Below are 21,298 nucleotides of genomic sequence, written 5' to 3'. Positions count from 1 at the left end.
GTGATGGTCACGGGGTCGCTGGCGTTATTTCTTGAAAACCCTTAATCACCAAGGGCAAGTGGGTAATGGCGAGAGTCGATAATGGAGAAAGAGCGGATAGTCTAAGTGGGCATTAGGAAGCACAGCCAGCCCCAGCCTGTCCCTACTGGACCTAACGTCGGTGTACATACTGAAATTTATTTTCAGTAGCAATTGCTATGTGGAAAATGATCAGACTTCTTATATTCTTCCAACACCCAAAATGGAAAAGAAAATAAAGTAGAATATTAAGCATAAGCATAATTGAACATATTTATTTTTCCTCCTTTTTTGTTTTTTTTCTTTAAAATCATGTTTCAGCTTTAACATAATTGTCAACAATTTATGAAACAAAGATTCTATAGACTAGGGAAGAAAAGACTGACTCATTTAATAGTCAAAATTAGGACGATGTGCAGGTGCTGATGAAATATGTCAGCTTTTCACGAGCAGTTCCTGTATACCTTATCATAACTAATTAAAAGCTAGGATGGTAATTGATGGGATATAAATTAGAGCTTGTGACAGCTGAATTATGAAAGTAGTCACCACAGTCAATCACCTATTATGTAATTATGTCTTCCAGAACCTCACAGAGCAGAAGGAAGGAGCCGAGGATCCGGAGTGTTACTTTGAAGCTTCTCATTGATTCCAGCAATGAAGCCAGAGGCATGACTATCGTTGTGTGTGCTTCAAGGGAGTGTAAGACTGAGGACCGCTTTTAGGAGGCCTGAACTTTCCATATACTGTTATAATTATGTCCACCAATCAAGAAAATGGGAATTTGAGAACCATTAAAATGAGACACATAATTCTAAAACAGTACTGATTCACAAAGAACACAGCTTATTTTTCAATTCTTTTTTTACATTTTTCCATTATTGTGTGTGTGGTATATGTGGGGTTTTGGTGTATGCATGTGTGGTGCATGTTTATGCTGGCACAGTAGACTCGGCATGATGTGCATAGGACAAAAGATGTCAGATGTCCTGCCTGCCATGCATACTCTGATTTGTTCCCTTGAGACAGAGTCTCTTACTGACCTTGGTTTGGTGACACAGTTCTGCAATCTCAGTACTTGTGAACCTGACCCTGGAATTAGTCTGACAACCAGCAAGCCTCGAGGGTCCTTCTGTCTCCAACTCTCACAGTGCTGGGGTTACAGAAGCATGCAAACCTACACTTGGTTTTGCATGGGGATGCTGAGGATTCAGTTGAATAAATTGTTGGTAGCCTGAGTAACTGAGTTTGGATCCCCAGAACCCAACATAAAACCATGATTCTTGGAGTGTAGGAGATAGAGACAGGCACCTCCTTGGGCACAGTGGCCCAGCTAATAAATGGGTGAATTTCAACTTTTGAGACCCTGACTCAAACAATATGGTGGAAAATGAATGACAAAAACATCTATATTACTAAGAATAATTATTTTAAAACTGGGTTTCATTTTAACTGTCCTAATTCTTCTCATTTGTATAGTCAATACATGCATACATACATATATATACACACACATATATATAGCCTTCTTGTTTATTTTTGAGACTGTATTTTAATTACAGCATTTCCCCCTTCTCTTTCCTTTCTCCAAGCCCTCACATATGCAAACAAGGCAATACACCTTCATATATGGAGAATAAGATTCTGAAAACTATTTCCCATAATGATAAGAAATTGCTACCAGAGAATAGAGGAAATAGAAAGTGCTAATTTCCTGTTTTATCTCCAGCGGTAATTTCTTTTAGTATTATTGCTAAGTCTATTGTAATCATATTAAATCAGATTTTCAATACATTGCCCTTGGAAGATTGGGGTAATTTCATTTCAAGATAGCATTGTTTGTCCCTCATTGTTCCTGATTCAACTTATTCTGAATAATATAAAGTCTCATACAGCTATGTAAATGATACAGAAAAACGTGCAGATAGAGATATAGCATTCTAGAGTATGCTGAGATCCCCTGAAGGTTAGGGAAGATCTAAAGGGACAATGTATAGACTGGGAGGAATCAGTGAAGTTGTCACAGTTTGGACACATGCTTTGGGACTGGCTTTCACTGGTCACTTCCCGAGCCCTTGCAGAATGCGTCTCCAAGATCTCAAAAGAATGTGTGTTGCTAGAATATTGTGTCTCAGGAGATAGAGCAGCAACTTCAATGCAATGCAGACTATAAAGGAAGGCATCTTCTAGTGACTCTAAAATTTGTATTTATTTCATTTCCCTTGTAGGCTGATCTGATTTAAAAGACTTGAAAGGATCTTATGTTCTTCAGGTAAACTACAGTTCTCATTTCAACCTAAAATAAAGTAAAAAATAAAATTCTTCAGTTTTAGCCCCTGGTACTCTCTGCTGCTAAACTATGGCTGGAGTTTATTCCTGCGCCTCTCTAAGATCCCTATGTAGAAACAGATAAAAAGTTAGAAAAATCTCAAGCCTTGAAGGCTGGTTTCTGAGCAATCTCCCGCAAAGACATTGAAAGTCATACTTTTCAATAAACTTTCCAGCTTGGCTAGATCCCAACCCCACGTCAACCCCCAAGACCCTGTCACCATCATAGGTCCACTAGTTCTATAATTTGTTGGACTTGACCATCAACTTGAAGCAATTTAAATGATCTGTTAGCAATTTAAGTCTTAAGTCTTCCAACCAAAAAAAGCCCAGGCAGGAGCAGATGGTTTCAGTTCAGAATTCTACAGGATTTTCAAAGAACTAATACCAATACTCCTCAAATTGTTCCACAAAATTGAAGCAGAAGGAACATTACCAAACTCTTTTTTTGAGGCTATCATTACCCTGATACCCAAACCACATAAAGACATTACTAAGAAAGAGAATTACAGACCAATCTCATCCATGAACATTGATGCAAAAATACTAAATAAAATACTGGCAAATCGAATCCAAGAGCACATCAGAACCATCATTCACTATGATCAAGTCGGCTTCATTCTAGAGATTCAGGAATGGTTCAACATACAAAAATCTGTCAATGTAAACTTGAACCTGAATATGAAATTTTAAGTATACTGGAACCTGACAATGGTGTCATTCATGCCTACAACTAGACAAACACAAAAATGGATGTCTATTTATTTAATTGACTCACACCAGCATTTCTCTAAATGACTATCTGCAATACTTAGTAAAATACAATGGTATTGAAGGAAATTAAGTGTTTTGAAGGTTCTTTCTCAGAACCTTCTGAGAAAGGTTCCTTGTAGTTACCCAGCAAGCTAGCTTCCATCGGAGATTCGTACTCTATTTCAGCCTTTGCTCCTACCTCTGCCCATTTGCATCATCAAAATAATGGTTACTATGAGTTGAGCACCTCTTATGAGAACCATAGATTATTTGCAACTTAAAATTCAGTCCAAAAAGTTCCTATTGTAGACATTTCTGTACCAAGGTGAAATATTGCAGTTTTTGCATCCATGCGTTCCTTGGTCCTGTACTGTCTCCTTCACTGTCAAAATGTGTGATGTCAAATTGTGACTATGTCTCACGCAAGTTTCCCCATGAGCATATGATGGAGACAAGTCTATTTTTCCACCTAGAGAGTAACGTGTTCTCTAAAATGTGGAAACGGTTTGTAACAAATTTGAGGATTTTCAGAGGGCGATGCAAATTTACTAGCTTGTCAGCATTTAACATCTACTGTATAAGTGATTTAGAATGAACAATAAAGTTTAGTTTCAGCCTCATCCTTAAACATTTAAAACTAGATGACTAAAAGAAATCAAGCATATGCTTCCCAGAAAAAAATGGATATAACAAATAAATGCTTCTATTCCATAGCCAGAACTCATTTTATCACAGTTTCAGCAATTTTGGCTTTTATTCTTGTAACTAATTTTTTTTCCACCCAAACACACTTGCCTCTGCTATCCAGACTACATGTCCTCAGAGGATTTGAAACTAGAGACTGAGTGATGAATATTTACTGAATTAGGTATATAGTATAAGTATAAGTATAGTATATATAGAATCGTAAAAGGTTCTATAGTGGGTGGGAGGAAGGTGTTAAAATAACATGACAAATAATAGACCCAATTGGACAGGTGAACTTTTGAAATGTAAGTGAGTCTTGTGTTGAAGTTTAAATAGGAGAAATTGGCGGAAATGATGGAGAATGATTTATACAATTGAGTCAGTCAGGCTGGAGGAATGGCTCAGTGGTTAAGAGCACTGACTGCTTTTCTAGAGGACCTGGGTTCAGTTCTGAGCACCCACATGACAGCTCACAACGGTCTGCAATTCCAATATCTGACATCATCACACAGACATAGATGCAGGGAAAACACCCATCATATAAAATAAAAATAGAGTAATAAAAAAGAATATATTAAAGAAGATGAAGTTTGGTTTACTCTTTGGCTACATCATGAGTTTGAGGACAGCCTGGGCTGTTTGCGATCCAGTCTCCAAAGGAAAGAAATGAGTCAGTCTAGATTCATTCTTAAAAAGTTGGCTTAGAGGAATCACTTTAAGGAATCTAAGAAAAAACGCTGTCACACTATAGGCAGTGGATGATCTATGAAGGGAAGTCAGAACAAATGGAATTAAATTACAATGAGCCAGCAGAGGCTTTCAGAGATGTCTTTAAAGAACTTTTTATAATTAACACTTGATTCCCTTTTTTCATTCTATTAAAGTACATAGTTCATTTAGGGTTAAACAAAAATCTGTTAGAAATATGATTATTGCTTCTAACCATTTTGATATTGTTATAGACAACAGTAGACAGCTTATTTTAAAAAAAAAACAGTTCTTAAGAACTCAAATTCTATTCTGTGCGACTTATATTTGCCAACAAAGACACACACAGTTGAGGCAATACGGCAATATAGTGATCTAACAATTCTACGGCTATGTACACGTCTGGTAGAATTTGAGGCATTCGATTTCTCTTCTGCAGGAGATACTATCTTTGGGGACTGTTTCTGACTGCCTAAGAGGACTCACAACAGCAGTCATTCTTTACTAACGACCACGACACCTCAAGCTTTCTCAGCAGTGACCAGTGAAGCAGCACTGGAAATCTGACAATGCTGAAACTCAAGCCAGGCCCACTCCAAGGCCAGGCATCTCTAAGATGTGTAGTCTCTTCTATAGGTGTTTTCATCTGCTTCAAGCCACAAGTAGAGAAATAGACACCAGAACAGAGATATCAATCCAGCCAATAGTCATTATCATATTTCACTAATTATATTTTAAACTCCATGTAAAAGATAAATGTGTGTGCTCTTCAAAATCAGTAAAAAGCATCATTCTGTCAAAATAAAGTTGAAATATTTCTTTTTATTACTTATAATTTCATTTTATTTTTGTTTGAGTATTATATTTATCTGAACACTTACACTGTAATACACCCTGTTATTATGAGGAGTAAGAGTCTGCCTTTGACTCAGCCTTTCCCTTTGAGTGTGCAATTTGGCTGTGCGGGCTGAATAATGACGCCCATGGAAGTCAATCAGCTGCACGCCGGATGATCCTGAAATCAACAGACATCATTTGTCTTTAAATCTTTCCACGTGGCGTGACACCCAGTAGTGCATAAAAATAAATGTTGAAGAAAGGAAAAAAAACATGGACTTTTCTGACATTTCCTTAGGAATTAGTATCAGGTAACTCTTGAGTGGTCTTCAAACATCGGGTTTGGGCTCTTGGCTGGAGTCAATTGTGATACGGCACAGTAATTTCTGAGCAATCAGTGGAGATTATGGATCAGGATAAAATCGCATTGCCGAAGAAGGTGAGAAAATTTAGAACGGAAGCTCCCGTGTGTGCCGTGGAGATAACTGTGTTTGAACACAGCTGGCGCGAAGGCCTTGGAGATGAATGTCACCTCTGAACCTGGTATTAGATCTTGCTCAGATAGCTAAGTTCCTAGGAAAACCCTCGTTGTCTCGCTGGAGCACCCAGTCATGGTGTGGTCTTCTGACTACACAGCCGTTCATTTTGAAGAAACAGCAGGGTTGCCATGGAAAGCTTCACTCGTGTGACTCGTGACACAGAGAATAACTACAACGTTCAGGTGATGCTGCGAAGCTTTCCGTTCATTCTGAACACGGAGGCTCATGAGAAATCATCCGAAATTCCTAGGAGTCCTTTGTATTTGGATGACAGCGTGTTTTCTAGCTAAGGATTCTACGTATGGAACTTTTCAAAGTCTCAGTATGGAAACAACCTAAATGTCCCTTGACCGAAGAATGGATAAAGAAAATGTGGTACATTTACAAAATGGAGTACTACACAGCAGAAGAAATAATGACATCTTGAATTTTGCAGGCAAATGGATGGAGCTAGAAAACATCATTTTGAGTGAGGTAACCCAGGCCCAGAAAAAAAAATTATCACATGTACTCACTCATAAGTGGTTTTTAAACATAAAGCAAAGAAAACCAGCATACAATTCACAATTCCATAGAACCTAGACAACAATGAGGACACTAAGAGTGACTTACATAGATCTAATCTACATGGGAAGTAGAAAAAGACAAGCTCTCCTGAGTAAATTGGAAGCATGGGGGCCTTGAGAGAGGGTTGAAGGGGAGGGGAGAGGCAGGGAAGGGAGCAGAGGAAAAGGTAGAGCTCAATAAAAAATCAATAATAATAATAAAAATCTCATTACATAACAGTTTCAGAACCATAAAACGTGTGTCCTGTTTGCAAGCCACCTTCTAGGGTATACAGAATGCCACGTGTGTCCTGGTTGCAAGCCACCTTCTGGGGTATACAGAATGCCACGTGTGTCCTGGTTGCAAGCCACCTTCTGGGGTACACAGAATGCCACGTGTGTCCTGGTTGCAAGCCACCTTTCGTGGTATACAGAGTGCCACTGGCTTTCTTTGCAGCTTGCAGATTTCTCAACTTACACTCAAGATTGAAAGGAGATGACGTGATCGTGAATACGGCAGCTCAAGAGTTTCATATTAACTAATGTTTAGGATCCTAAGGCAGATGATAATATCTTTTCATGTTAGTTCCTATTTCTAAGATTCCTTTGGGGGGTAAAGAGAAAGCCAACTGCTCTCAAATTTGACTTGGTAGTAATTCAATAAATACCCTTCCAAATCATTTTACGCTGTACATCCAGTCAGGGTTTTAGATGTAGTATAACCTTTTAGAGACTTGGGTCCTTACCTAAAGCTGCACTTAGCTTCAGACTGCTTATAGCTCAATCATGTTTAATAGGCCCAAGGTCCATTAAATATAATTGTAACCATACAGCCTGTGCTTAACAGTAAGTGGAAAAGAATGGGTGCCACAAACCTTAATATGCATGGAGCCTGCACGGTGCCTGGTCTAGACTGGCTTTTTACTGGAAGACGATGTCCAGCTCTGGGCTCAAAATGCAGAGATTGAGGAGAATTTGGAAAGAGTTCACTAAAGCCCTCAGTGGTTCTGGGAAATGGATTTTGGATGTAGAAAATAACAATAAAGAATTGTTTTATATATTTAAATAGGTGAAAGCAACTTGCATTGAAAAGAATAAGTGAAGATTTATTGTCAGTTAGAGAAATTACATCCAACTTTGGCATAAGAAGCTACTTTTTTAACCTCTAAAATTATTAGACTTGAATCTGAAATCCAGATATAATTGTGTAGTTTTCTCTGAGGTGCATAAAGTGGAGCCCGTCTCGGGGAGCTGAGATGATTTATGTCCTTCTGGAATGAGAGGTGAGGATAGAAGCATTTTCTCGGTTTCTCTTTTCCTGACTCTCAAATTCTAATTTTGTGTATTAATCAGTTTTCTGTTGCTGTGAGTAGAGATTCATTTTCATCCAGAGCTTTAACATGATTTTGAGTTTCTGTTAGGGTAAGACATCATAGTAAGGACTTGCCATTGCCTCTTACCCCTGCTTTTTGCCAGGAGACCCTACTTTCAAAAGATTCCACCATAACTCAGCAATGCCACAGGCTAATGGTCAAGATTTAAGTATGTTAGGACATTAGGGAAATTTAACATCCAAATCATAACATTCCCATAGCCAAAAATTTAAACAGTTTTATGTCTGTTTAAAGACATGAAATGTTCAAGAAAAATCCACATATGGGATGGAATAAATTTAAAAAGGCAGCTGTCAATTATTGCTGCATTAAGATACTTTATGTGTGGATCAAGATAGAGCTCTAAGGACCCGACCAGTTGACTGCAGATTACAGAAGAGTAAAAGCTAACTGCATTTGCTGTAAGAACAGATGGTGAGACCCTAAGATACAACTTCAGAGAGACTGGTGAGCTCAAACAGGAGAGGAACAGAAACTAAAGAGAGAGAAGCAGTTTCTTCCGAAGGTATTCAAGCTTCTGGCCCGAGACGGCAGGGAAAAGGAGACATTCGTCCTTGATGATTCCCTAAGCCCAGATCTTATGCTTCTGGTATCTTGTTACTACCTCCTGACTGCTCACAGTTCTTTCTGGATGCAAGCACTTTGGATTCTTCCTTTTCTACAATAAAGACACTTTTACTATGAGCCTGTCTCATTCCTGTGATTTTGAGTTATTTGCTGATCAATGTTAAAGGGTAATATAGCCTTAAGAGCTGTGTGCCTATTTCATAGAGTTTCTGCTGGGGGCAATTCTAGCTTATTTGTTAGGGAAGAACTGAAGGTATAGTGTGCTGCCCTGGCAGTTGACCAACTGGGTGTCTGTCTTCTCTGTGTAGCTAGAACGTCACATGCAGAGCAGGGAGCAAAGGAAACAACTGGTCCAACGCCCAGATAAAGTATCATAAGCTCTACTCTCCGGTTCTGATGAAGGTCAGTGCAAAGAATAAGTACGTATGCGGAAATCTAAAATTAAGCTATTCTTTTAAATACTCTTTCATAATTTAGTAATTGTGTTAATACCTAAAATGTGAAATAACAATACCAACAGAAAACTTTGTCTTTTCTTTAATCCTGGTTGCAAGTCAATAATGTCACACTGTTAAAAGTTTTGTTCTGGTCTTAAAGACAACTTTTTCTTACTATAACTGAGGTTGGCCAGGGACACCTTACGTAGCTCAAGACAGCAGTGACTTGAGGCAATCCTATCCAGCTTCCTAAGTGCTAGGATTTCCACACCCAGATAAAACAACTATAAATAATTAAAAATTAACTTTCTTTGTTTTATTTATTTATCATAAAGAAACATTTTCAAGGGATTTGAATCTTAAGCAGTATTAATGGTATATGATTCTACAACTCTCCAATGGGCTACTTCAGCAAATTGAGAATGGTTAAGTCTTTCCCCCGACTGCCAGTATTTAAAGTTGCACCAGAAGAAGCTGCTGCTTTGCAAAGGTAGAAGCTCTTAGGAAATACTTTGCCAGTAGCCAGATGTGTGTAACGAAGAATTGTTGAATAAGACAGAAATTCTCAGGGAAGATGTGAGCATTAAACTTGTGTGCTTGTTGTAATGAATCTTAAGTATGGCATACAAACTATGAGTTCTAGAATACATCAGTTAACAGTGATCCTTACTTAATATTTGTTTTGCAGTTTTTAATGTACATCCATGTTAAGTCATCTGGTCATTAAAAAAGCTCATGAAGTGTAAGAAATGGGCATTATCATATGTGTCTGATCCACGACAAAATAAAGCTTGGAGATGTCCTTACCCGGCATTATAGAGCTAATGAAGACCAGAAGTCAAGTTCGGTTGCATTTCATCATCTGTCTGGGGAATCTGACTTCAAGTTCTTTCCTCAGTACATACAGATATTGGATTATATCATTTCTACTAGGAAACGTCTTAGATCTATGGCTTTTTCTGCAGAATCCATCACCCACTCTAAACATGGTTCACATGCACATTGATGCCAGTACTACACACAGCCAGGCTTTCCACAAGGAAGGATGAAGATACAGGTAGATAATGTCTCCAAGATGACACAGCTCCGTGTTAGAATCTGTTCACAGCTAGTTTCTCTCCATTGGTACTCACAACCACAAAGAGGGCAAGGCCAACAAGGGAGATAGGGAATTGCTGGTTGTCTCCTAAGAACAAGCTTACTAGGTCAAAACAAAGTCCTCCCCTGAGATAACAAATATGGTTTTTCATCTGCTGAAGTAAGCACTCCAGACTAAGTCGCATAAATGCTGGGCTTGCCCTGTTGTAGGACCTGAAAGAGTCTGTTCTGTGCAATGGGAAACCAATGCTCACGGCAAGTGTCAGGCTATAGGGAAGGCGTGAGCTCTGGGGTCAGAACTGCCTGAGTTTGTCTTTGCAGCTGGCCATTTCTAGTGGACTAATGTTACAAAAGCCACTTCACCTCTCTCACATCTCCTATTATGTAAAATGGTTCCTAGTTAGCGTTCAAGACTTATCAGTTGCTGTGTCCAGTTTTAAATGAGAGCTACAAAGGCCAGTAGCATGACCTTACTATGTAGAGATGGTTAGAACAGCTAAAGAACTCCGATAGCTAATATCTAGTAGTTCGAAGAATACCTACGAGCCAAGCTGGTCATTATTCTATCAGGAGGCAAATCCCAGGGTATTATGGAAATGTTTGCCATTATGAGCAAGGTATGGATTGAAAATTGCTGTAACATCACTTAAACATTGAAAAGATGTAGTCATCGAATTTACAAACGTGTTTATTTGTAAGCTATAAACATGCCCATACACATCATTTGAACCTCTTATTCACCTACATGTAAGTTAGCACTCATTAACTGAGGTGATATATCTGATAATGATTTTAAGATGCCGTGCATTCAGTGGTTAATGACCGAATTATAACGCTTTGTTCTCAGCGGAAACAACTTATTTCTATTGAGCTGCTAATTTCCCTGTCTGTAGGCACAATAATAAATATCCTATGAGAATTTTTCTTTGCTTTTGTGTGTTTCTCTAATTAGGAAGATTCCAGAAAAGTCAAGGACTATTTCATTGTGCCATTCCTAGAGCAAATCATTCAGGACTCATAAACAGACATACTGTGTTTCCATTATTCAAACTTTTAGGCCTCCTTTGTTTACAGCAACAACCAAACAAACGAATGAGCGAACAACAACAACAACAACAATGTGATCTGCTGGGTTACGTATTAATGACCTCTCCCGGTCTGCTTGTATTTCCAGGGGCTGCCAGTAAATGAAGGGGAAAGTCACTCCACGCAGGAAGTGAACTTCTGTTCGTGTATCGCAGATCATGGCTCTTTATCGAAACCAATAATGCAGTTTTACTTTTTACAGGAAATGGAAACTAAAACCTCGACAAATGGCTGCAAGCATCCAGAATGGCTCTCAAATGGGCAGTGCTGAAAACTGATCCGGTTGCTTGTCAATTGCAGCATTCAGAGATGACGTCAGCAGCGAGGCTGCAGTCAATGCTGGCATGTCACCCTTCCCGTACCACAAGTAAAATCACACTCTGCAAAAATATAATCATTTCCAAGGCTTGAACCTTGAAACCTAATTAAGCAACATTTTATCAGCTTCATTAATAAGACCTGGACCAGGTTCCATATAAACTCGCAGCAACCAATGCTGATAAAACATGTTGTTACCAGTGTATCATTCTGGAAGAAAGGTAGGCTGATGATGTTTATTTCTGATTTTGTTTATGATCCCTTTTATCTAACTGCAACCCTAAACTGGAGCTTATCACCAGGGCCATGCCCTTTGGTCCTCCTTAGACAGTCCTGTTCCATCTCATCAATAGTAAAGACATCATGCCTGCTTACCTGGGGGATTATGTTCATTGAGTATCACAAGGGATGCTGGTGTGGGTCTTCTTTTCCTGATCTGTAAACAACAAAGACACAGCTGATGTCAGTGTGAGAATCAGACACTTCTCTTCATTGATTCTACAGCTTGCAAGCCTGCCTGCCCTCCTCTTTCCCCAGCACACATGAAGAAACTTCTAGAAAGAACATAGCATATAATCACTATATATTTCAGAGCACAGAAAGCAAGTTAGAACTGCCAGATATTACTGATACCTTTTTTGACCAAAAAGTTACATTTTCAAAGGAAATAATAATAATAATAGTTGTATATCATCAAACTATGCAGCTGAGATTAATATACTGTAAAGTCCAGAAATGACTTACGATTTAAGTGACTAGTAAAGCCACCGTGACAAGGGCAATGACATCATCATCCCTTGCTCTTATCGAAATGAGGCAAAAGAAACTCAGAAGCCTCAAATTTCTCTTACGGGCTGTAATTAAATTGACAATGTAAGTTTTAGATTTCAATTTGTCTGATTAACTTTCTACTTTCTAACTTAATATTTAGATCAAATTGGCAGGTCAACCAAAAATAAGGATCTCATAAGAATACGTGTTTTAATTCCTTTAGGCAGTGCTAACTGGAATCAGTGGGTTAGAAAGAATAAAAGGGAGAGAATACGAAAGTGAGAGGGCGTGCAATCGGTGTTAAAGAAACAGGAGGGGAGAGCTGAGGTAGATATGGCTAGGATATATCATATATTGTGTACTATTGTAGATAAATAAGTAAAGGTACTAAAAAAAAGTGTAGAAGAAGAAAAGAGAATATATATACTCAACTGAAACTAAGACCGGGCAGATTTGCCCCCTTGTGATAGGAATCATAGGAACATAGTATGACTAGACTCTCTTGCTTCAGATAGTCTTTATTCATGCAGTATGAGCTCATTGTTAAACTCCCAGAATACTTGTCAGTAGGATAAAGGATAAAGTATACAAATGGTGTTGTTCAAGATGGAAGCCATGTTCAGTTCAGTAAACAGATCTGCCAGGTTATGTGTATCTGGTCTGAATCTGGGTGGGTCTATTGTGGAAGCATCATATAAAGTAAGACTCCAGAGGCAGTACGTATTGTAGGACTTTGTACCAACTATTTGGGAGAGGATTCAGGGGTCCTCTGGGTTCTAAGTGACTAATGAATTAGATCGGCGTTCCCATTATTTTCTTTGCCACAGAATATCTTTTAAGTGGGTCCATTGCACCCAGAGTCTAAGTAAACATGAACATGGTACAGTTAGAAACCAATGTCAGACATAAAAAAGGAACCTAGGAAAAAGTAATAGAGCATTTTTCATATCCATGGCTCATATACAACACACAACTATGACTGGGGATACACAATAAAAACTCATAAAATGCAGCCTGCAATATTAAATTAGTCTAGGATTTATTACTTTAATTTCTACATTACTTCTTATTTTCTAAGTAACAAAATAAAAGAGTGCTAAGTTTTGGTAATGTTTTCAAAGTTTCTCTAAATGTTGAAACTGTTACTTTAAGAAGAAAAGCCAGCACATATTGCTTCAGACCAGAATGTCTAACACATGGATGTTTATTTTATATAGAATGAAGTGATGCTAAAATCTTAGCCAGACATTCCCCAGTACAACCCAAACACAAGTACAAGAGCAGACCCACTTCCTCTCTCTGAAAGTCACAAAATTAGGCAAATGCAGAAAGCAGAGACCCTTTCACCTAGTAAGAATGCTTGCCCTTCCTGCCCATCACCCTGGAACCATTCCCGTTCCACTCCCCCTTACCTGTTCTGCTGCCTCTGGAGCAATCTGACTCTGGAATAAAGGCACAGCAAACTGTATCTTTTTGGGGCTGTTGGGCTCCATGTTAGCGATGAGAATAAGACAGGGTGGTGAAGCACTCACAAAGACAAAACCCAAGTGGGATCCGGAGTGTTCCTGGGGCACGCTTCACCTAGCCACACACACGGTGCTTGGTAATAAATCTCTGTAATTCCAGCCTGCGCAAGTGAAGATGTCGAGATTTGAGCAACTCCCTTCTTCAATATCCAGTGATGCCTGGCTTGCCTGATCCCCCACCAATCTTCTGAATCCTCTCAACACAATTGGGAAAGGAAGAATAAGCTAATTGTGTCCCTGCTCACTAATACACATGCCAAGCTTTCACTCAGCGGCTAATTGAAATTGCAGTGCCAGCCTTGAAGGACCCGCTGCCCTGGGATTTAAAAGAAAGGCTCTATCCACTGTACATTACTAACCGGCCGCTCAAAAGTGCAGCCTAAGCTCCCTTGAGCATTACAGGGATGGGTCATTCATTATTGATTAACATAAAGCAGGAAGTTTTTAGAGCAGGGGGGTGGGGCAGGGCCTGCTTATAGAATCATGTCATTTCTTTGTAGCAACTTACAAGTCAGACACCTCTGCTACTTCACACTCGACCACCACATCGATGAACGGCTATCAACAGTAAACCACAGCCAGTAAAATCAGCTGTATTTGTGCTTCAAGATCTGGTTAGGCTAGCCCTGCCACAGGGCTGAGCAGATCTTAGCTCAAGTTCCACTGTTAATAAGCATTGTGGCCTGAAGGAGATCACAGCATATGTCTAGGCCCCCACACTTTCAGTGGGAAAATGGGGGGTGGTTAGATTAGATGACCTTTATGGTCCCATTCTGTTCTAACATACCGTAATTAGAGTTCATGGTTTTAAAATGAGTAGAAAGCACTGGGCAGCTAAATTTAGCAAACAGCTTGGAAGTCACTGCTATTTCAGTGGCCTTTATTTTATTTCTGAAGGAGTCAGTTACATCCTCTTTCTTGGAAGAATCCAGGAATGAGTGGAAAACACTAGTGAAAAGCCAGTAATGTCTGACACTATGGCTTGTTGTCAATTATGGGACTGGATGCAAAGATGAAGATTTGAGGATCATCTTCAGAAAGATGATGAGTCAGGTGACTAGGATCACAGAAGACACTGACCTGGTCATCTCAGTAATTCAGTAATATCAACAGTAGGCAACCATAATTCAGCTTCACAGAATTCATTCTTTTCTGTTTGTTTTATTTTTTTGCTCTATTTTGCTTTTATTGCTGTTGTTTGTTTTTCGAGACAGGGTTTTTCTGTGAAAACAGTGGTTGACCTGGAACTCACTATGTAGACCAGACTGACCTCGACCTCACAGAGATCCGCCTGCCTCTGCCTCCTGAGTGCTGGGATTAAAGGCGTGCGCCACCACCACCCAGCCAGCCACTGCTTATTGAAGGAAGCCTGGAAATGAGCCTACCGCGATGGAAAAAGGAACTTCGGTTCTTTACTTTTCTGTTTGAAAGGTGTGATTTGGTGACTACTTCCTTTAAGAATGTAGCTTTCAGATTCATCAAATGCATTTTGATACTGTATAAAATTGTAGGTATTTAAAAATGAAGTTCCCTTTATTTTGAAGGTCTGTTTTCTAAAACAGAAACACACATCAATGATTTAATCATACAGCTGTTCTGTAAAGTGTATAAAAAGTAATATACATTATTCAAGTCATTCCCTATATGCGCTAGAGAAAAAGCAAATGGAGATACTGATGGGAAAGTCATTTTAAAGGGGAAAAATGCTGACAGCAAGAAATCTTGTAAAGGACTCATCTCTCAGAGGAGAAAGGAAACTCACCATTCAAAATAGCCTATGGCAGAAGTTACAGAAGACCTGAGAAGGAAACCTTTGTAGATCAATACCGTTCCTGAAGTCACCTCTCTGGATATCACTTTAGAGCCTGTGGGAAAGCAGACAGCCTTTTTAGTGAGGAATGAGTCCAGAACTTGCTGGGTAATCATCGAGAACGTGTACTTGGCAGCCCCAAACCTGCACCCTCGCTCTGCTTTACCAAGATGAACAATGCAGCCCACGAGAGAACGTTTTTTTCTGTGAAGTTCAGTTGATCTCAGCCCTAAGAGGAGCTGCTCATAGCAGCAGGCTCTAGCCACTCTGTGGCAGATAGCAACTACATGCTTATTAGACTGTTCAAAGTGCTCAATGATACATGTTTTTAGCATGACGTATTAATAGTCTCTTTCTATTGGAAAATTTAATGCCAATAAGAGGAACAGTTGATAAAGGCAAATTCTATGTGTGTACTATAGGAAGAAGACCAGAAAGTGTGCATGAATGTTCATATGTATATGGGCAGACAGTGTGTGTGTGTGTGTACAAATGTGTGTGCATATGTGCGCATATGCATATGGGATGCAGGATAGCACTGGGTGTCTTCCTAAACCACGATCCACTTTACATGTTGAGACAGTCTCCCACATGAGCCTGAACCGGTATGCTCCAGCTAGTCTAACTAGCCAGCCTGTTCCAAGGATTCCCGTCTTTGCATTCCACAGTCTGAGAGCACAGGCCCACACCACGCCCACAAAGACACATGGGAGTTAGAGATCTGAACTCTTGTCCTCGGGATCGCTCAGCAAGCCCTTTATCTTGAGGAGCCATCTCCTCGGGTTTAATGCCCCCTTTTAGTTAATAGTTTGACCGGAGATAGTACCTACAGAATCTTCCTGAACCCTTCATGAGTTTTCTTCATCAGTGCAACCAGCTTCTGGGTGCTTGTCAGGGTTCGGTGGTATGGCCTTGCTTTTAGGAAAATGATATAGATTTGTTTCTACCCAAACAGAGGTTGTTGGGGCACAGGAAAGGGAGTCCAACAATCTCTGCTGCCAACAGAGAGCACAGTATACCTCCACTTAGCACAATAGCAACCTGTCTCTCTCTCTTAATTATTTAACATCTTGAAAACCTCTTCACACAGCAATTCAACACACTTATGGCCAGGCTTTTTGCTATGGTCTTACAGGAGAAGCTGTGCTAAAAGTCTCATCTGAAATCCTTTTAAAACTAAACTGTTAGTCCTGGAGACATGACTAAGCAGGTATGAGAACTTAGAACTGGGCTCTAGCACAAATATGGGGACTTTTAATAGCCTCTAACTCCAGTTCCTGAGGACCCGATGCCCTCTTCAAGCCTTTGAAAGTACCACACATGGGCTTGTCGTGAACTGATTCACATACAGGCAAAATACCCATCCATATAAAATAAAAATAAATAGATCTTTAAAGCTAAATTGTTAACCTAAGGATCATATAATGTCACTAAATCTAAAACAATTCAAAAAATAAACATTATAACATTTACCCTCACAATCCAGAGTCTCTGATGATATGAAATGGCTATGGATGCATTCATTTTTGGAGATAATAATGATGATGATAATGACAAAGCAATGGCTACCCATGTACGGCTGGTTCTTTATCCGTGGAGTATTCTAAGTGCTATTCCTGTATTAATACTGGCAATGCCCACTTACAGTTTGCCCTGTTGCCATCTATGCCTCTCACTTCTATTGAGAACATTGTGAAGCAAAGAGTTTAGGTGATCTGCTTAAATTCTTCCAGTTAATGAGTGGCAAATCCATTTCTAACCCAGGCCTTGGCTTTTTATCACTAAGTTGCAGCTACTCTAATGCACAGGCCTTTAGACCAGTTGTTGGAAACCCTGAGAATGTCCACAGCCACCTTGCATTCTAATTCATAAACTCCATGGCATGTGAGCTAAGAGAGGAAAGCAGCATGGTTGCAGGTTATTGATCGTCATGACAATCATCTAGAGAGTTGGGCATTGCGTGCCAAGCTGGCTTAGAGGCAAATTTTATTCTTTCTCTTTTTAAATGAGACAGATTCTATAAATAGAGATATGAAAAATGTCTAATATAATAAAAAACTATATTGTCTTTTCCAAGTAACTATTACTGTGCATACAAACAGAAAATGAAACGTGGGTCTTACTCGTTTTACTTCATGTTTTCCTATCCTGCCTTCTCCAGTTCTTTAAGATCCTCATACTAGCTAATCACTGGTCCTTACGTGCCCTCCCCTCTTGCTGGAAGACTTCCTACCCTGCCTGCTTTGTTTGTGTCAAATTAGATTTATCCTCCAATTCTACCTACTCAGAGAGGGCTCTTCAGAATCACAAAATGAAAGGAATCTCTCAGTTTACTTTCTCTCTTAGTAACTAATTGTGTCCATTTTATGTCCAATTTTATTACTGTACGCTTCCCCCCTCATATTATAAATCCCATGCTTAAATATAAACACAGTCAAGATGTCAGTTTCCTCATACATAAGATCAGTTAGGCTCCACCTTTATTATAATGTAGGCAAATATAAAATATTTCAATAAAATGAATTCTCCCAAAGTCTTTGGTCCTTATTTTAAGTACTAGGTTTTTACAATTCTTATATCTAATGGGCACTTAAATATATTTAAAATGTCAGGACCTTTCAAACAGAGAACATCAACCTACCCTTTATTACTACTTTCTAACTATGCATACAAACACTGACATACTGTCATATGCACAGTGGGCCCAGATGCTGTTACTGCTTCTTATTATCCTGAGTGCTCTCCAAACACAACAGATATATAGCTACTACGGGTAGCTATTTAATTTATCACTTGACATATAGTAAGTGCTTTATCTGTGAAAAGAAGAAAAGGAAAAAAGTTGGAGAGAAGGGGAGAAAAGAATGGAACAGAGGGAGAAGGAATTAACAGAAGGAGAAGGAATTGTACCTTACAGTTTATTTTTTATAATTTTCTCTATTCTTGAAAATTTTCACACATGTATGTGATGGAAGATGATCATATATGCCCCACTGCTTCTCTCCAATTTCCTCCATAACTCTCTAATACATTTCCTCCTCAAATTCTTGTCTTCATCTTCCTTATATGTGCAATATAGTTCACAGAAACTACAATAATAACTGGAAACCTTCCAAGGGGGAGTTATATTTTCTTCAAGGTCCTTTTTTTAGGTAAATTATTTATTCTAGTTCACAATTCCAGAGGGTTTTTAATCCATCATGGCCAGAAAGACAGTAATAGAGTTTACTTCATGATAGCTGTAGATGCTTGTGGCAGAGGCTTCTCACATCAGAAATCAGAATAAGACAGGAATTTGAGAGAAATAATCTACCCACAGGATCTGCCCCACTGGCATAATTTCTCCTTCTGGGTCTCATGTTTTAAGATTCCAGAACCTCTCAACATAGCACCATCTGCTCGAACAAAACATTGAAAACAAGGCTGTGTATCTGTGGAGGACTATATATCTAAACTATAACGTGCTACTGCTGGTCCCCACTTCTTTGTGCACAATTTTTTTTAGGATTTTTTTAAAAATTGTTTTTCTTGAATTATATATTTTCTCTGCTCCTCTCTTTCCCTCTCCCCTCCCCTTCTACCCTCTCCCATCTTCTTCATGCTCCCAATTTACTCAGGAGATCTTGTCTTTTTCTACTTCCCATGTAGATTAGATCTATGTAAGTCTCTCTTAAGGTCCTCTTTGTCGTCTAGGTGTCTGTGATTGTGAATTGTAGGCTGGTTTGTCATTGTTTTATGTATTAAAGCCACTTATGAGTGAGTATATATTATATTTGTCTTTATTTCTGGGTCCGGGTTACCTCATTCAATATGATGCTTTCTAGATCCATCAATTTGCCTGCAAATTTCAAGATGTCATTACTTTTTTCTGTTGTGTAGTACTTCACTGTGTAAATGTACCACATTTTCCTTTTCCATGAGGGGCATTTAAGTTGTTTCCAGGTTCTGCCTATGACAAATAATGCTGCTGTGAACATAGCTGAGCACATGTCCTTGTGGTAAGATTGAGCATCTTTTTGGTATATACCCAAAAGTGATATTGTTGGCTCTTGAGATAGGTTGTTCCCTAATTTTCTGAGAAATAGTCATACTGATATCCAAAGGGCTGTACCAGCTTGCATTCCCACCACCAATGCAGGAGTTCCCTTTCCCCACATCCTCTCCAGCATAATTTGTCATCAGTGTTTTTGATCTTGGCCATTCTTACAGGTGTAAGATGGAATCTCAGAGTTGTTTTAATTTGCATTTTTCTGATGGTTAAGGATGTTGAGCATTTTCTTAAGTGTCTTTCAGCCATTTTAGATTCCTCTGTTAAGAATTCTCTGCTTAGGTCTATACTCCATTTTTTGTTGGATTATTTGTTATTTTGATGACCAATTTCTTGAGTTCTTTGTATATTTTGGAGACCAGCCCTCTGTCAGATGTGGGATTGGTGAAGATTTTTTCCCATTCTGTAGGCTTTCATTTTGTCTTGTTGACTGTGTCCTTTGCTTTACAGAAGTTTATCAGTTTCAGGAGGTCTCATTTATTAATTGTTTCTCTCTGTGTCTGTGTGCTAGGGTTATATTCAGGAAGTGGTCTCCTGTGCTAATGTGTTCAAGTATACTTCACACTTTCTTTTCTATGAGGTTCAGTGTGTCTGGCTTTATGTTGAGGTCTTTGATCCATTTGGACTTGATTTTGGGGCATGGCAATATAGATATGGATATGGATCTCTTTTTATTCTTCTACATGTTGATATCCAGTTATGACAGCACCATTTGTCGAGTATGCTTTCTTTTTTTTTCCTTTTTATATTTTTTGTTCTTTGTCAAAAATCAGGTGTTCGTAGGTATGTGGCTTGATACCCATGACTTAGATTCAGTTCCATTTGTTTTCCTGTTTCTTTTTATGGCAATACCATGTTGTTTTCAGTACTGTAGCTCAGTAGCAGAGTTTAAAGTCAGGGAGTGTGATGCCTCCAGAAGTTTCTTCATTGCACAGGATTGTTTTGACTATCCTGTGTTTTTTCCTTTTTCATACGAAGTTGAGGATCGTTTTTTCGAGGTCTGTGGAGAATTTTTCTGGGATTTTGATGGGCATTGCATTAAATCTGAAGATTGCTTTTGGTAAGATTGCCATTTTTACTATGTTAATTCTATCTACCCAAGAGCATAAGAGATCTTTCCATTTTCTGGTGTATTCTTCAATTTTTTTCTTCAAATATTTAAAGTTTTTGTCATACAGGTCGTTCACTTGTTTGGTTAGAGTTACTCCAAGATATTTTGTTATTTGTGGCTATTGTGAAGGGTGATGTTTCTCTGATTTTTTTTTTCTGAGACCATTTATCATCTGGGTAAAGGAAGTCTACTGAATTTTTTGAGTTAATCGTGTATCCTACTACATTACTAAAGGTGTTAATGAGTTGTAGAAGTTCCTTGGTAGAGTTTTTGGTGTCACTTATGTAAACTATCACATCATCAGCCAGCAGTGAGAGCTTGAGTTCTTCTTTCCTCATTTGTATCCCCTTGATCTCCCGTTGGTGTCTCATTGCTCTAGCTAGAACCTCAAGTACTATATTGAATAGATATGGAGTGGATAACCTTGTCTTGTTCCTGATTTCAGTGGGATCACTTTTAGTTTCTCTCCGTTTAATTTGATGTTGGCTGTTGGCTTATTGTATATTGCCTTTATTATGTCTACATGTGTTCCTTGTATCCCTGCTCTCTCCAAGATGTTTATCATGAAGGGATGTATTTTGTTGAAGGCTTTTTCAGCATTTAATGAGATGATCATGTGGGTTTTTTTTTTCAGTTTGTTCATATGGTGGATTACATTGACAGATTTCCGTATGTTGAAGCATTCCTGCATCTCTAGGATGAAGCCTACTTAGTAAC

The 21,298-nt window shown here is 38.9% G+C and overlaps 1 protein-coding gene across 1 annotated transcript in view; it reads right to left on the bottom strand.

Annotated features, from left to right (window-relative positions):
- Ppp1r1c (protein phosphatase 1 regulatory inhibitor subunit 1C) overlaps positions 1–13,977 on the bottom strand; it is a 106,411-nt gene extending 92,434 nt beyond the window's left edge. Inside the window, exons 1-2 of the mRNA XM_048426028.3 lie at positions 13,499–13,977; positions 11,691–11,751 (exon numbers count right to left, since the gene is read on the bottom strand). Of these exons, the coding sequence (XP_048281985.3) occupies positions 11,691–11,751; positions 13,499–13,579 (142 nt within the window). The 5' untranslated portion in view covers positions 13,580–13,977. The remainder of the gene's footprint in view (positions 1–11,690; positions 11,752–13,498) is intronic.
- Between the last annotated feature and the right edge of the window lie 7,321 nt (positions 13,978–21,298).

This window comes from Myodes glareolus, chromosome 21 (assembly GCF_982192425.1).
Source record: "Myodes glareolus chromosome 21, mMyoGla1.1, whole genome shotgun sequence".
Taxonomy (NCBI): domain Eukaryota; kingdom Metazoa; phylum Chordata; class Mammalia; order Rodentia; family Cricetidae; genus Myodes; species Myodes glareolus.
The sequence above is the reverse complement of the archived record's forward strand: the minus strand, read 5'-3'. Positions and strand labels throughout refer to the sequence as shown.